Below are 18,387 nucleotides of genomic sequence, written 5' to 3' on the forward strand. Positions count from 1 at the left end.
GTCAATTTCAATGTGTTCAGTGGGTGACTTCCCTAAGAGAGAATTGAAAATGCCATGGAGGGCCGAGGAGAGGTCACGTGGGGCTACGGACTCAGGGATCCCACGGAGCCTGATATTATTCCTCTGGTTCCTGTTCTCAGAGTCCTCCAGCATATCTAGGACCACAATGAAAGTTTCCGAGTGCAGGTCCAGAAGCTGCTGCTGACCCTGTAATTGTGAGGAAAGCGACTCCACTTTAGCTTCTAATGCAGAGACAGTGGTGGTAAGATGGGACACGTCTTCCTTAAGGGACCCCACTTCACTCCTGCACACTGCCTCCAGACGCTGTATATAGCCCTCCATGTCAGCCTTTGTAGGGAAGGCACTCAGCTGCGCTCTCAGCTCAGAGGCAGTTATATAGTCATCAGAGCCCAGGGACCTAACAGGAGCCTGTGTGGGGAGGCCATGAGATGCAGTGATGGTGGGCACAATGTCCTGGGGCACTAGGCTGGGAGAAGCCCCTCTCTCAAGTCTCCCTGGTGGTAGTAGTGGGGGGTCCATTTCAGTTTCCTGAGCCTGGTAAGGCTGCAGTATAGGGGGAGACAGGTCCTCAGCCAGCTCAGCCTGTGACACGGTCTGTCCAGGGAGGAGGGGCAGGTCACAGCTCTCACCTCTCCCTTGCTCTGGGCTTGGCTCCCTCCTGTCAGCTTCTGTGGTGAGCGGCTGGTCCCTGGTGCAGCAGTCACTCGTCCTCTCTCCTGTGCCTTCTCTGCTATGGCCCCATTCTTCTGTGTGCCTGCAGTCCTAGATGGGGAGCTCCTGTGTGCATGCTGCTGCATGGAGGATGAGGCACCTCCCCCCTCCACTATGGCTGAAGGAGCTGCTCTCTTTCCCATGCTTCCAGACACCGACATGTACCTGGTGATATTGGAGCCTGCGTGGCCCGCTGTGAGCTCCCTAGATGCCTGGGAGCGGAGCACGACCTTGTTCTTCCACATCGGTGGGTGAGTGGAGCTGATGGTGGCTATATAATTGCTGCAGAGGCCTCAGGCATGCTGGAGCTCAGGAGAGATGTGTGCTCACAGCTCCATGCCCAAGCCACGCCCCCTGACAGCCTCAAAATCTTAATGATTTGGGGATGATCTGCAAAGAGGAGTGGAGCAAAATTCCTCCTGACATGTGCGCAAACCTCATCAACTACAAAAAAAGTCTGACTTGCCAACAAGGGTTTTGCCACCAAGAATTAAGTCTTGTTTGTCAGAGGGATCAAATACCTATTTCTCACTGCAAAATGAAAATAAATTTATATAAGTTATACAATGTGATTTTCTGGATTTTATTTTTGATATTCTATCTCAATGTTAAAATTAATCTACCCTAAAAACTATAGATTGAACATGTCTTTGTCACTGGGAAAACTTACACAATCAGCAAGCGATCAAATACTTATTTCCCCCACTGTATATTGGGGCCGAGAGTGATGGCTTTTAATGCTGCATGCACTCCACCACACTGTGCATGTCTGCAAGGAAGATAGTCGGAAGTGATGTCAGCACATATGGAAATCACGTCATGAATGGAATAAGCTGCACAGCCAACCCAATACTAAGCGCTGTGTTCCACTATCACACCTAGTGGAGCAACACCATTGTGGAGAACAATAATAACATATTTCTAAGAATTCATCTATAACTAATATCCCATTGGAGTGGTAAGTTTAATATTACAGTGGCTTGTGAAAGTATTCACCCCACCCCCTTGGCTTTTTACCTATTTTGTTACATTACAAGCTGTGTGTAAATATTTTTGTAATCCGATTTGTGTGTGATGAATCAGCACTAGTCTAAGTTGGTGAAGTGATAAAAATGTAGGCAAAATTTAAATTTATGGGATCAAATAACAAAAAATTGTCATGTACATATGTATTCCCCCCTTTTCCTATGAAGTCCCTAAAAAATTATGGTGCAAGCACTTACCTTCACAAGTCCAATACTTAGTGACAGGACGTCCCCCTGTTTGCAATCTAAGGGTCACATGTCTGTCAGTATATACACTTTACCTTTTCTGAAAGGCCACAGAGGCTGCAACACCATTAACAAGAGGCACCACCAGCCAAACACCACCACGAAGACCAAGGAGATCTCCAAACAACACCATTAACAAGAGGCACCACCAGCCAAACACCACCACGAAGACCAAGGAGATCTCCAAACAACACCATTAACAAGAGGCACCACCAGCCAAACACCACCACGAAGACCAAGGAGATCTCCAAACAACACCATTAACAAGAGGCACCACCAGCCAAACACCACCACGAAGACCAAGGAGATCTCCAAACAACACCATTAACAAGAGGCACCACTAACCAAACACCACAACAAAGACCAAGGAGATCTCCAAATACCACCATGAAGACCAAGGAGATCACCAGACAAGTCAAGGAGAAAGTTGTTGAGAAGTACAAGTCAGGGTTGGGTTATAAAAAATAACCCAATCTCTGATGATTCCCCTTGAGCACCATCAAATCCATTATCATCAAATGGAAAGAACATGGTACCACAACAAGCCTGCCAAGAGAGGGCTGCCCATCAAGACTTTCAGCCCAGGCAAGGAGGGCATTAATCAGAGAGACAACACAGTCAAAAGGTAACCCTGAAGGAGCTGCAGAGTTCCCAAGCAGAGACTGGAGTATGTGTCCTTAAGACCACAATAAGCCATACACTCCGTAGAGGTGACCTTTATGGGATAGTGGGCAGAAAAAAAAAGCCTTCACTTACACAAAAAAGTTGTAAGGCTCATTTTGAGTTTTCCAAAAGACATGTGGGAGACTCCTCAATTGTATGGAGGTCAGATGAGACCAAAATTGAACTTTTCAGCCACCCAGGTAAATGCTATGTCTGGTACCAAGCCAATACATCTTATCACCCCAAGAACACCATCCCCACAGTGAAACATTGTGGTGCCAGCATCATACTTTGGGAATGTTTTTCAGCAGCAGGGACAGGAAAAATGGTCTGAGTCAAGGGGAAGATGGTGTGAAATACAGGGATATTCTTGAGCAAAACCTGTTTCAGTCTGTCAGTGATTTGAGGCTGGGACAGAGGTTCACCTTCCAACCAGACAATGACCCAGAGCATTCTGCTAGAGAAACAAATGGTTTAAGGGGAACTTGTAAATGTTCCGGAGTGGCCTAGACAAAGCCCAGACCTTAATCCAATTGAGAATCTGTGGTCAGACTTGAAGATTGCTGTTCACCAGAGGAATCCATCTAACCTAAAGGAGCTGGAGCAGTTTTGCCTTGAGGAATGGGCAAAAATCCCAGTGGCAATGAAAATTTCGTAGAGACTTATCGAAAGCAACTTGCAGCTGTAACTGCCGCAAAAGGAAGCTATAGAAAGTACTGACTTTAGAGGGGTGAATAGTTATGCACACGGAAGTTTTCGGTTATTTTGTCCTATTAGTAACTTCCTTCACAAAAAAGAAAAACCACATGTTCACAGTTGTAGGCATGTACTTTACATGAACTGATGGGAATCCTAAAAGAAAAAAAAAAAAAGTGAAATTCCAGGCTGTCGGGTAGCAAAACTTGAAAAATGCCAAGGGGGGAGGACTTTTGCAAGCTAGTGTATTTCTGTAGTATATGGGGTCAGTCATCATTGAGCAGGGGCAACATTGTCATATACTGTCGGGTGCCAACCTGCCAGGTAGATTCCTCAGCGCTGTATCTAGGGCCTGGTTAATTTGCGCTTATATTTATCTTGTGGTGGGGTGGTGTTCTCTGTGAGTGGTCGTATCTTTATTCCTAAGGCGCATATAGGAAACATCTGGAGGTTGTGCACCATTTTTACCTCCAGTATCCCTCTATACATTGTCGTGTTAAATGTAGTGATATATGGGGTCACCACAGAGCTAAATCTACATTGTGAAGTTATTTTTGTTCTAGATCCATGAGACAATTGAGTCAATAAACCAACTGAAGATACAACGAGACTTCATGCTGAACTTCTCTAGAGATCCAAAGGGATATATCCAGGACTGGCTGTTGTCCCAGAGCAGAGACCTGAAGGTACAGTGACTTGTGGCTGTTCTTGGAACCATCCCTGGCTTTATCTCATGGTCACTAGGGCAAACTCTCCACCTTCCTTTTGCATAAAGAACCTTGTGCTCATGTATAGTTAGAGGAGGGATTGAAGAAAGTCACCTGGTCCTCTACAGATTTCTTTGATAGTAGCTCATCTCCCACTGGAACAAAAGGACTGGGCTTTTAAATTAAATCTGCCTGATCCTCCTATCCCACAACATCATCTGCCTGCAGAGAGCTGGCCAGTTCAGAGAACATAACCCTGTGTATGGCAGTGATAGACAAAGTCCAATAGTTCATCAGAATGCAGCTCTTTCTGGGTCAAGGGCAGAAGGTTCTTGCTGCTTTGAAGGTGGATGTGGCCCCCTCACCTCTAGGGGCCTTGTATGGCTGCACCAATATGTCCACACCTGGTGTATGGCACAATCTGAATCATCATTGCTTCACCCATTAGTGGACTCAATAACAGATCTTCCATTTTCACTAGATTATGACAGATGTGGTGGGGAACCCGGAGCAGGAGAGGCGAGCCGACTTCTACCAGGAGCCCTGGTCCCAGGAAGCTGTGAGCCGCTACTTTTACTGTAAGGTGAGATGAGCATTAATATTACTTCATCTTTATTCTAACTTGCAATTCTGAAAGACTGTGCCCCTTCCAGTTGTGAATTGTGCACTGCGACACAGCCGTTCACTTGTCACAAGTTTGATGATCACTGTTGAATCTGGACTTCACTATATATTACACCAAGTAAAGCCATCAGCACAAGGCCAAACCATGGCCAGCCGAAACGTCAGCGCCTAAAGGATTGCCAAAACCAGGCTGCAGCTCCAAGGTATTCTCTTCAAAGACATCTTCTCCGGAGCTCCACTCCATGGACACAACTCCTCCACCAAGTACCAGAGCTTCTCAGAAGACCTTATCAGGGACTCGAGCCTCAGCCAGGATGGCACTGAAGGAATGAGAATGGACATCAGCGAGAGATGACCAGTATCACTCACACGGTAACCACCAAGCCATGAACCAACGTAGTAACAGGGCCTATATACACTATATAAAGTATGTGCCCCCCTACATCCACCTCCGGGGGCTTCTGTGTCCTCATCCACATATATTAATATGGAGGAAAGTATGTGCCCCCCACATCCACCTCCGGGGGCTTCTCTGTCATCTATATCCATAGACATTAATATGGAGAAAATAGGTGCCCCCCCCCCCCCATCCACCTCCGGGGGCTTCTCTGTCCTCATCTACATCCATAGACATTAATATGGAGAAAGTATGTGCCCCCACACCCACCTCCAGGGGCTTCTGTGTCCTCATCCACAGACATTAATATGGAGAAAGTATGTGCCCCCCACATCCACCTCCGGGGGCTTCTCTGTCCTCATCTACATCCATAGACATTAATATGGAGAAAGTATGTGCCCCCCACATCCTCCGGGGGCTTCTCTGTCCTTATCTACATCCATAGTTATTACTAAGGAGAAAAGCCAGATTACTTACCGGTAATGCTCTTATGAGTCCACGACAGCACCCACTAGAGAGAGGGGATCCGCCCATAAGAACAGAAAACCTACAGAAAAGAGAGTGGCCCATCTCTCCTCCTCAGTTGGATTTCAGAGTACCAGAGGAACCGCCCCAGTATTAGGCACATGCAATATAAACTTATACATTCAGGAATTCTATTTTACTATCTAATTATCCATAATTTTTTACGTGTACCATTTACAACTAACTTAGGGAGGGAAGTGAGTGGGTGCTGTCGTGGACTCATTAAAAGAGCATTACCGGTAAGAAATCTGGCTTTTTACCCCTCGCCACAACAGCACCCACTAGAGAGACTTCTAGAGATCCATCACCTGGGAGGGACCACCGTGCTGAGTACGGCTCTGCCAAAGGCTAAGTCAGAAGATGAAAGATCGATTCTGTAGTGATTATAGAAAGTAGATGGAGTTGACCATGTAGCAGCCTTATATATAGATTATTCATTTGGAACGTCTGCTCTCAGCCCAGAAAGATGCCATGGCTTGAGCTGAATGCGCCCTTATACCCTCAGGAGGATTTTCATTTTTTGCGGAGTATGCCAGGTAAATCACATCCCTGATCCAGGTGCCCCTCGTGACTCCAAACCCTTTTTTGCAGCCCTGGAAGGATATAAAACAGAGCCCTGCACTCTCTCCAATCCCTAGATCTATCTATGTACTTCATGACTGCTCTTTTCACGTCTAGGGTATGAAATTTTTCTTATGGAGTGACTGGATCACTAAAGAAAGAGGGAAGAAAGATCTCTTGAGATCTATGAAATTTTGCTGCCACCTTAGGGAGATACGAGGGATCCGGTTTTAGTATTAAACTATCCTGGGATATTAATTAAAAAAGTTGGGTCTATGGATAGCGCCTGTATATCACTAACCCTTCTGGCTGATGTCCGTGCTACTAAAACGGTTGTCTTTAGAGATAAATATTTTAGTGGAACAGAGTCTAATGGTTCAAAGGGGGGCCCTGGCCAGGGCATCCAGGACTAGATTAAATTCCCAGGAAGGAACATGAGATATATAGACCGGATTCATACGTTCACATGCCTTGATGAACCGAGATATCCACCTATCTCCTACTACATTATAACCGTAAAGAGCCCCTAGAGCAGATACCTGGACATTTAATGTATTAATAGACAGGCCCAAATCTTTACCTCTTTGCAGGAATTCTAAAATAGGTGTTATCGAAACATCCCTAGAGCAGGTGTCCTTATAGAAATCTAAGAATTTTAGCCATATCTTAATTTAAATTTTTGTTGTGGAATGTTTCCTGCTGTGTAGGAGCGTATTAGCCCTTCCGAGAACCGTCCTGATCTTAATAACTGCCTCAAGTTTGAAGCTGTCAAGTGTAGACTCTCCACTTGAGGATGGAAAAATGGGCCTTGAGAGAGCAGATTGGGGACTGAAGGAAGGACCCATGGGTCAGATATTGATACGGCCTGCAGCCAGAACCATGGCCTCTTGGACCAGAATGGTGCGATCAGGATTATTCTCATCTTCTCCTCCCTGATTTTCCGGATGACCAGTGGCAACAGTATTATTGGCGGGAAGGCATACACTAGTTTGAAATGCCATGGAGCTTGAAGGGCATCCACTATTTCCAGATGATGTTAAGTTCAGAATCTCTGTACCTGCTTGTTTCTCATGGCGAAAAGGTCTATTTGAGGAAGACCACATGTTCACGATCTTCCTGAATATTTGGTGGTTCAGACAAAATTCTCCTTGCCTCAGTGTATGGCGGCTTAGGAAATCTGCTTTTAAATTGTCCTTGCCCTTGATATGAAGAGAAGAAAGGGATAGCAGATTACTTTTGGCTAAATTGAAAATTATTTCTGCGGAAGACATTAGGCTTTCTGATTTGGTTCTGTCTTGTCTGTTCACATAGGCAACTGTTGTGGTCTTGTCCGACATGATTCTTACGTGTTTTCCTTGAAGTTGTGGGAGAAAATGGTGCAGTGCATAACTAACCGCATTTAACACCTTTAGGTTTGATGACTCTTGTAATTCCCTTATATTCCACTGACCCTGTGTGACATTATATTTTATATGGGCACCCCATCCCGTAGGGCTAGCATCAGTAGGGATTATACAGGAGGGTTTCACTACCCATGGAACACCTCTAGATAGATGGGTATTATGTAACCACCAAACCAGAGGATAAGACTTCTGCGGATAGAGTTAATATTTCTCCAAGATGACCCCGCAAACATTTCTCCTCAAGGAAGATCAGATGCTGCAGCTTCCGGGTATGATATTGGGCCCATTGGACCACTGGGATGCAGGAGGAAAGGGAACCTGGCAGGGTCATAGCCTCCCTTAGAGACATCCGTGGTCTGTTCATTGCCGCTTTAATTTTTTCTTCTGAGTAATATTTTTACCTCTGGAAGTAGGCATCTTTAATTTGTTGAGTCTAGGTGAAGACCCAAAAAGGACTGGAGGGTCTGTGGTACAAGCCTGGATTTCTCGAAATTGATGATCAATCCTAATGCCTGCAAGGGCGAAATTGTCTCAGTTAGACGATTTTTACTTTAGGTGTTCAAATTTCCAACTATCAGGAAGTCATCAAGATATGGTATAATTAATGTGTCCTTCAGATGCAAGAAAGCCATAACCTCTAACATCACCTTCGTAAAAACTCGGAGTGCCATAGAGACCAAAGGGCATTGCTGTGAACTGGAAGTGGTGGATCTCTCCCGCGAAAGACACTGCCACTGAGGTATTTCTGATGTTCACTATGTATGGGCAGATGATAGTATGCATTCTCTTAGATCCAGACTGGCCATCATACATCTAGGAAACAGAAGTTTTATGGTGGACTTAACTCCATTTTGAATTTATGATTACGGATAAATGTGTTTAATTTCCTTAAATTAATGATCGTCCTAAATGACCCATCTGGTTTAGAGACGAGGAACAAAGGGGAGTAAAATCGCCTTCCCTCCTGGCCGTCCAGAACCTTTATTAGGACTCCTTTGGACAATAGCCTGCAAATTTCTGACTCAAGAGCCGCCTGTTGTATCGGCAACCTGAGAGATATAATGATAAATGATTCAAAATCCAGGCACTTGCTGTTATTGCCTCCCATTCTTGGGAAAAAAAAATTAATTCTGCCTCCTACTGGAGGATCAGGGTTATCGGTATCCGCCACCCTTCCAGAAGGAGAATCCTTTAAACATAGCACCTTTTTGTTTGTCTTCCCTTGTAGACCAACGGAGCTGTCTTTCCGACATCCATCTTTCATTAAATGGTCGTCTCCTAAATGTTCCCCTATAGAATGGGAGATGGATTAGGGAAACCCTTTTTTCTTTCTTTTGCTTTGGTGAGAATCTCATCAAGAACACTTCCGAAGAGGAACTCACCCTGACACAGGATAGCGCAAAGTTTTGACTTAGACTGCGCGTGTCCGCTTTCTAGCTTTTAAGCCATAGGGCGCATCTTGTGTCAGCAGTCCAGCTGCCAGGCGTAGAGTCAGCCGAAGCATCCGCCATAAATATTGCCCCTCTGATTAAAGGAATGGCAGATAGCAATTTGTCTCTGGACACCTTCTGCTGAACTTGCTGCTCCAGCTGATCGATCCATAGCAGCATGGACCTAGCCGTACATGTACTGGCTATGGCTGGTTTAAAAATTCCCATAGCGGCTTCCCACAATCTTTTTAGTGAAGATTCCGCTTTGCGATCAAGTGGGTCCGATAACATGCCCGCATCTTCCACGGGTAGAGCTAACTGGAAGTGAAGGCTACAGCTGCATCTATTTTAGACCAGTTCAGAAGTTCCTTGTCACTAAATGGATACTTCCTTTTAGAGGCTGAGGGAAGGAAGCCCCACTGACTTTGTTTATCCCATTCTCTTTTAATTAGGGCTTTTACTGCTGGGATTACAGGGAAGGCCTCCTTTTCCTTTCTGCCAATCCTGCAAACATTATTTCTTGTGTTGTTTCGAGCCTCCTTGGTATCTGTGCACCCTATAGTGTTCCTAACCGATCTAACTAGGTTGTCAATGCTATCTATAGGGAAACACGAGCGTCCTTCTATGTTCACTGAAAGAGGTGATGAAGGTGACTGAGAGGAGTCAGAGGCTTCCTTAATGTCAGTCAGATTCTGAACTGATGGCAGACCTTTCCTTCCTCTTACTTTTGTGCCCTTGAGGTACACTGGTCTGGCTCAGAGCCTGCAGCTCTTCGCTTATCATCGTGCGGATGTCTACTGATGACACCGCAGCCTCCTCCCGCATTGTTTTATTAATACAATCCTGACACAAGCTCTTAGGGTAGGAGTCAGAGGAGCTGGGTACATAGGGCACATTCTTTGTTTTGATTTGCCTCTTCTTGGTCTGAAACAAGGGGTATATAGCAAGAGAAGTCAGCCTAATCGGTACACATAGATAAAAAGAACCCGACACTCAACTCAAGTATATATGATGCACTTAATTTTATTCGAAGTACCAACAAACGTTTCGGTCCTATGAGACCTTCATCAGTTACTGGTTAATCAAAGATGTCTGGCCATCAAGTCGGATAAAGGAACGTCCGTACTTCTTTATGGGAGGCATTGTCCAAGTATAGATGCGGAGTTCACCGCTTGTCTGTGAGGATGGCATGTGGCATTAAGCACATCATATATACTTGAGTGCCGGGTTCTTTTTATCTATACATATGGTGTGGGACCCTACCTGTGCACCCTCTTCAGTAGTGCTCACGTTTTGTCTCTTCAAGCCTAATAGGTAGAGTCCTATACACTTACCCAGTGAAGCTATACAATATTGGTTCTGGAGGACGAAGTACAGTCCAAGTCCTGGGTGCATCTGCACTTCCGACTCCTGTCTGCGGAACCTCTGCTGGAGCATCTGGATCCAGCACTCTGCGCCTGAGAGTCCACCTCTGGTGGGTGCACGTCATGTGGGGATGACATATTAGCACACCGTTGGCTCTGTTCCTTGTGCCTTTTAAAATTTTTGAATTTGGCATAGTTCCCGCCAGCTGTACCACCTTTCGGTTCTCCCTGTAAGTACTCCTTCACTTCCGGGGTAGGAGCGTTCCCCAGCATACAGAGCGGCCCTGCATCATTCCTCGGCCACCCCGCTGATACAGGCTTCCATAAAGAAGTGGAGCGGCCGAAGTCCGGACCTCCCGCTCCGAACAATGTAGCTTGTGTCGGGGAGGCCTCACCCGGACTCCCCGCCGCATGTCGTGATACCGGATGGCCCTCCCCGGACCCAATACTTACTGATAGCTGCCAGACGAGGAGGGAGGCTGATAGACAGAGCTCCCCCGATGCTGCTTCTGGACCGCAGCCCCTGCCGTTCTCACAGATACAGCACAGGCGGCGTGCATTAGCCCAGGTATTTTCTTTTCCGTAGGTGTTCATCCTTTGGTTCCTATAGGAACAGGAAACCAACTGAGGAGAGGTGGGCCGCCCCCTTTTATTTCTGTAGCTTTCCTGTTCCTATGGGCGGATCCCCTCTAGTGGATGCTGTCATGGCGAGGGGTAAAAAGAATGTGCCCCCAACATCCACCTCCGGGGGGCTTCTGTCCTCATCTACTTCCATAGATATTAATATGGAGAAAAGTATGTGCCCCCCACATTTACCTCCAGGGGCTTCTCTGGCCTCCTCTACATCCATAGATATTAATATGGAAAAAGTATGTGCCCCCTACATCCACCTCCGGGGGCTTCTCTGTCCTCATCTACATCCATAGACATTAATATGGAGAAAGTATGTGCCCCCCACATCCTCCTCCGGGGGCTTCTCTGTCCTCTACATCCATAGACATTAATATGGAGAAAGTATGTGCCCCCCACATCCACCTCCGGGGGCTTCTCTGTCCTCCATCTACATCCATAGACATTAATATGGAGAAAGTATGTGCCCCCACATCCTCCTCCGGGGGCTTCTGTGTCCTCATCTACATCCATAGACATTAATATGGAGAAAGTATGTGCCCCCCACATCCTCCTCCGGGGGCTTCTCTGTCATCTACATCCATAGACATTAATATGGAGAAAGTATGTGCCCCCCACATCCTCCTCCGGGGGTTTCTCTGTCCTCATCTACATCCATAGACATTAATATGGAGAAAGTATGTGCCCCCCACATCCACCTCCGGGGGCTTCTGTGTCCTCATCTACATCCATAGACATTAATATGGAGAAAGTATGTGCCCCCCACATCCACCTCCGGGGGCTTCTCTGTCCTCATCTACATCCATAGACATTAATATGGAGAAAGTATGTGCCCCCCACATCCACCTCCGGGGGCTTCTCTGTCCTCATCTACAGCCATAGACATTAATATGGAGAAAGTATGTGCCCCCCACATCCTCCTCCGGGGGCTTCTCTGTCCTCATCTACATCCATAGACATTAATATGGAGAAAGTATGTGCCCCCCACATCCTCCTCCGGGGGCTTCTCTGTCCTCATCTACATCCATAGACATTAATATGGAGAAAGTATGTGCCCCCCACATCCTCCTCCGGGGGCTTCACTGTCCTCATCTACATCCATAGACATTAATATGGAGAAAGTATGTGCCCCCCACATCACTCTTCTGCAGATATGACGGCTCACGCTCTTTTGGGAAGGATTTCTACACTCCCCATTCTTGGTCATCCCCATGGTGTTGGATGAGGTTGGGGGTCCGGGCTTTGTGTGGCTGTTCATGTTCTCCCTCCCGTGTGTATGGACTTTGTGCATTCAAAGGGAACAGAAATAAGGCCTTCTCCAAACTGTTCCCACAAAGCTGAAGCTACAATTTTCTACAATGTCAATGGGGCCGGATGTTACTGACTAAGGGGGGACAGATGTTAGAGACCATAGAGGATGGATGTTATAGACAAAGGTGTGACGGGGACGGACTAGGGGGGACGGACGTTATAGACCAGAGAATGATGAGGACAGATGTCACAGACCAGAGAGGGACGGAGACTGATGTCAGAGACCAGAGGATGACGGAGATGGATGTCTCAGACCAGGGGGGATGGATGTTATAGACTAAGGGTGACGGGGATGAATGTTACAGACCAGAAGGTGACTGGGACGTAGGTTACAGACTAAAAGGGGACGGGGACAGATGTTAGACCAGAGGACGGATGTTACAGACTAAGGGTGACGGACAGATTTCACAGACCAGAGGGGACAGATGTTACAGACCAGAGGGGTAACAGGGACGAATGTTACAGACCAGAGGTGACGGACATTACAGACCAAAGGATGACGAGGACAGATGTTACAGACCAGAGAGTGATGGAGACGGATGTCACACACCAGGGGAAACAGGGACGGATGTTACAGACCAGAGATGATGGATGTTACAGACTAAAGGGTAACGGAACAGATATTACAGACCAGGGACAATGAGATAAAATGAAGAACATTCAGTCATTAAGGAGAGTCGAGCAATTCTTTATCCATGTAGCCATCTGCTGTATACCACTAACACAGAGATATGGTCACATGGGGACAGAAGAGCGCTGTTCTAGTGGACATTGATGCTGGGATCCCACCTGTGGACTGCAGTATATCTAATCCAGTAAAACCAGCAGCATCAATGAATTGTTGTAAAAACATCATCTGTAACTCTGGTACAGAAGGATACTGCACTGGAGAAAATACGAGAATGTCAAGAAGCTGCTGGATTGTTACTAGCTTCTACCACAAGACAATCCAGGACATAGGAAACCAACGTTGGTCACCTAAACATGAAGGTTCTGGCGTCCAGACCAAAAGCCAAGAAGCAGGACCTGAACTGCTCCTCTCCCAGGAAAACCTCCACACATGTCCGCATTACAGAAAAGAGATAGAAAAATGGGGGTCCGGTGAGTAGAAGTCATTGGTCGCTGCTGCAGGAAGAGCAGTTATTCATACCAGTGCTACATATTTTGCTGTTAAATGTAAACCTTTTTAGTGGATAAGAATTGACTTCCAGCCGTTGTGGCCTACGACTACAAGAAAAATACCAGCAAAACACCGTAATAAAAGAGCGCAGCACACAGTAGTCGGACAAGCCTGGGCCAAGAGCACGGTGCACGGCCGGTGTTCTCACCATGTGGGACACGCATGGGCGCAGTTTCTGCATACGAGTCTGCGTCACTTTCTACAGCTGAACCGCAGGAGGCAACAAGTCATCAGGCACAGCTAGCACTTCTATCCAACCATTGCTCACTCCAGAGAGCAGATGGCAGCACACATCAGTGGTAAGAGCAAGCCGCCATCACGCCGGCATTATCTCCAGAGGTCATGGAGGATTCTCAGACACCAATGGTATGTTGGTTGGTCCCATAGAAAGCACAACTGTCTCTTCCCCACTATCCCACAGAATGTAAGCCCGCAAGGACAGGGTCCTCTCCCCTCTGTACCAGTGTGTCACTGTAAACCTGTTTACTGTAAATGATAGCTATAACCCTGTATGTAACCCCTTTCTCATGTACAGCACCATGGAATCAATGGTGCTATATAAATAATAATAATAATAACTTTTATCCAATGTGTAGACACCATGAAGGGATTCTCTAACAAAACACAGTACCCTACGCACTATGCCCGGATCAAGTACCCCGAAAAGGTGCTAAAGATCAAACTAAGCAATATACTGTAGCCTGTCAGCTTGGAGCTCATGTTGGCTAGTGCATTAATCCATACTAGCCAGTTCACCTCTTATCTTTAGCCGGGTATTTTCGTCTCTCCGCTGTTTTTGACTGACAATACCTCCCCTCCTCGTCTGACTCCGTTCCATCAGAATACACACTTGCCTTAAATCCACTTCCATGGAGGCTCCTTTGGTTTAAAGGAAGTCAGCTGTCATTTCTGCAGTGACCCTTCTCCAAAGCATTATTGCAGCCTAATACTGAATAGTCACGGATTATAAGGAGACCATAATGGGATGTTGATCTTGATTAATGTTATGTAATTAAATCTAGCCCATCAAATAAAACAGCAATTGCATGTAGCCCAGTTGGTTTCGCCTCACCAGGCTTGTGCTAGAGGCTATATCTGAAACAAGCACACATGGTTTTTAAACATTACAATCACTTATAGGTGGGTCAAACTTGTAACCTTATTGTTTTCATTTACTTCCCTCTTATGATAAGGACTTTAATCCACTTCTGATTGATTGTAACGTTTACATTTTCACCTTCGCACAGAACGCAGCGCCTTAGGCCATGTGCACACGTTAAGTATTTTTCGCGTTTTTTCGCTATAAAAACGTGATAAAAACGCGAAAAAAACGCTTACATATGCCTCCCATTATTTTAAGTGTATTCCGCATTTTTTGTGCAAATGTAGCCTTTTTTTCCGCAAAAAAATCGCATCGCGGAAAAAAAAGCAACATGTTCATTAAAATGCGGAATTGCAGGGGATTCCGCACACCTAGGGGTCCATTGATCTGCTTACTTCCCGCACGGGGCTGTGCACACCATGCGCGAAGTAAGCAGATTATGTGCGGTTGGTACCCAGGGTGGAGGAGAGGAGACTCTCCTCCACGCACTGGGCACCATATAAGTGGTCAAAAAATAAGAATTAAAATAAAAAACAGTCCTATACTCACCCTCGATGTCTTCCCGCCTCCACTGCACGCTGTCGCTTCGGTTCCTGTAGCTGATGTGCGGCGAAGGACCTTGCCGATGACGTCACTGTCCTGTGATTGGTCGTGAGCGGTCATGTGACCGCTCACGTGACCGTGACGTCACGGAAGGTCCTGCGCGCACACACCAGCTATAGGAAGACGAACGGATGCCGCTGATGAGATGTCTGGGTGAGTATAAGCATTTTTTTTATTATTTTTAAACATTCTATCTTTTACTATAGATGCGGCATAAGCTGCATCTATAGTAAAAAGTTGGTCACACTTGTCAAACAGTATGTTTGACAAGTGTGACCAACTTGTCAGTCAGTTTTCCAAGCGATGCTACAGATCGCTTGGAAAACTTTAGCATTCTGCAAGCTAATTACGCTTGCAGAATGCTAAAAAAACGCGAAAAAACCGGAAAAAAAACGCAAAAAAAAAAATGCGGATTTCTTGCAGAAAATTTCCGGTTTTCTTCAGGAAATTTCTGCAAGAAATCCGCAACGTGTTACAGTTCTGGCAAAGTGGATGGAATCTATAGAAGTCTTGTGCCCACTGCGCTTCCACATGTCAACTTCTCTTGTAGGTATAGCGAGTTTTATATGCAGATTTTCCCATAGAATTCCTTTGGATGTCAAAAATCAGGCAGGTAAAAAAAGTGTAATCCACACACAACTGTAGGAATAATCTTTAGTTAAAATCAAATATCAAAAAGTAAAAAAAAAAAAAAAACAGCTTTATGAAAAACATGACACCAAAAAACATCCAAAATCTTGCAGCACGTAAAAAAAATGCAAATGACCTAATTGGTGCAAAAATTATATAGAAAATCTGCATCTTCAAAACCTCACCAAGTACTTATTGTGGGAACGTAGCCTTAACGATAAAAATAGAAAACAAAGCAGCAACCCCAAAATGAGCCACAAAACCCATAGAGCAGCAGTTAATATACACTGGCACAGCAGGGAGAGTGGAACTATACACCATAACTATACACCAGTAACTATACACCAGTAAATGCAAACAATGAAACAGCACAGCCCCAACGGACGTTTCGCCTATCACTTCCTCATGGGGTTCGGGAGGATCTATAGCAGAAGAGGAAGCGATAGGCAAAACAATCCATCAGGGACCGTGCTGCATCTCATGGTTTAGACGTACTGCTGTGTACGGGCTTTCTGTGCCAGCTGGCTCCTCGGGGTATACTCGCACTATAAGTATGCTATACTTCCTGCTGGTTATACTTCTCACTGTAGATTAACCATTTTTTCCCGACGTCTTACTGCTTATACATGTGCTCTGTAGTGCATGCTCCTGCTTTATATAGGTTTCTAGATGTAGAATGAAAATTATTTTATCTTACATTTACTTTAGTATGGGGTGCAAGAGTGGAAGGAGCTTTAAGACTGGACATGTATATTGCATGTTCCCCAGCGACTTGGATCTGGAAAAAATAAACTGCTCGAGTCTCCAACACTCAGCTAGACCTGCGGACAGAGGAAGAGGAGACTTCACCATTCCACCAGCAGCAGGACCATGGCAGCCTGTGATTGGCTGCAGCAGTCAAGTAACTTGAGCAACACATCAGCAGAAAAAACATGCAATGTCAGTCACCTGACCGCTGCAGCCAATCACAAGGTGGTATGGTGAAGTCCCCTCTTCCCATGTCAGTGCAGACCATGAAGTGGCCTAATGCTCATTCCGAGGCTGTAGCACTAGAAGAGCTCGTTAATGCTGGAGACCACCCCGGGAGCAGTGCATGCAGTCTGCTCATTCCCAGGCTGAAGCACAAGAAGGGCTCGTTATTGCCAGAGACCACCACGGGAGCGGTGCATGCAGTCTGCTCATTCCCAGGCTGTAGCACTAGAGGGGCTCATTATGGCCAGAGATCACCCCGGGAGCAGTGCATGCAGTCTGCTCAATCCCAGGCTGTAGCACTAGAGGGGCTCGTTATGGCCGGAGACCACCCCGGGAGCAGTGCATGCAGTCTGCTCATTCCCAGGCTGAAGCACAAGAAGGGCTCGTTATTGCCAGAGACCACCACGGGAGCAGTGCATGCAGTCTGCTCATTCCCAGGCTGTAGCACTAGAGGGGCTCATTATGGCCAGAGATCACCCCGGGAGCAGTGCATGCAGTCTGCTCAATCCCAGGCTGTAGAACTAGAGGGGCTCGTTATGGCCGGAGACCACCCCGGGAGCAGTGCATGCAGTCTGCTCATTCCCAGGCTGTAGCACTAGAGGGGCTCATTATGGCCAGAGATCACCCCGGGAGCAGTGCATGCAGTCTGCTCAATCCCAGGCTGTAGCACTAGAGGGGCTCGTTATGGCCGGAGACCACCCCGGGAGCAGTGCATGCAGTCTGCTCATTCCCAGGCTGTAGAACTAGAGGGGCTCGTTATGGCCGGAGACCACCCCGGGAGCAGTGCATGCAGTCTGCTCAATCCCTGGCTGTAGCACTAGAGGGGCTCATTATGGCCAGAGACCACCCCGGGAGCAGTGCATGCAGTCTGCTCAATCCCAGGCTGTAGCACTAGAGGGGCTCGTTATGGCCGGAGACCACCCCGGGAGCAGTGCATGCAGTCTGCTCAATCCCAGGCTGTAGCACTAGAGGGGCTCGTTATGGCCGGAGACCACCCCGGGAGCAGTGCATGCAGTCTGCTCATTCCCAGGCTGTAGAACTAGAGGGGCTCGTTATGGCCGGAGACCACCCCGGGAGCAGTGCATGCAGTCTGCTCAATCCCTGGCTGTAGAACTAGAGGGGCTCGTTATGGCCGGAGACCACCCCGGGAGCAGTGCATGCAGTCTGCTCAATCCCTGGCTGTAGAACTAGAGGGGCTCGTTATGGCCGGAGACCACCCCGGGAGCAGTGCATGCAGTCTGCTCATTCCCTGGCTGTAGAACTAGAGGGGCTCGTTATGGCCGGAGACCACCCCGGGAGCAGTGCATGCAGTCTGCTCAATCCCAGGCTGTAGAACTAGAGGGGCTCACCGGAGACCACCCCGGGAGCAGTGCATGCAGTCTGCTCATTCCCTGGCTGTAGAACTAGAGGGGCTCGTTATGGCCAGAGACCACCCCGGGAGCAGTGCATGCAGTCTGCTCATTCCCTGGCTGTAGAACTAGAGGGGCTCGTTATGGCCGGAGACCACCCCGGGAGCAGTGCATGCAGTCTGCTCAATCCTTGGCTGTAGAACTAGAGGGGCTCGCCGGAGACCACCCCGGGAGCAG

At 47.0% G+C, this 18,387-nt stretch overlaps 1 protein-coding gene across 3 annotated transcripts in view; it reads left to right on the forward strand.

The window, feature by feature from the left end:
• Positions 1-18,387, forward strand: part of SMARCD3 (SWI/SNF related BAF chromatin remodeling complex subunit D3) — a 281,961-nt gene that overhangs the window by 261,810 nt on the left and 1,764 nt on the right. For all 3 annotated transcript variants that reach the window (XM_077267719.1, XM_077267720.1, XM_077267718.1), the window contains exons 11-12: positions 3,926-4,048; positions 4,551-4,652. In XM_077267719.1, the coding sequence (XP_077123834.1) occupies positions 3,926-4,048; positions 4,551-4,652 (225 nt within the window). The remainder of the gene's footprint in view (positions 1-3,925; positions 4,049-4,550; positions 4,653-18,387) is intronic.

Source organism: Ranitomeya variabilis, chromosome 6 (assembly GCF_051348905.1).
Source record: "Ranitomeya variabilis isolate aRanVar5 chromosome 6, aRanVar5.hap1, whole genome shotgun sequence".
Classification (NCBI taxonomy): domain Eukaryota; kingdom Metazoa; phylum Chordata; class Amphibia; order Anura; family Dendrobatidae; genus Ranitomeya; species Ranitomeya variabilis.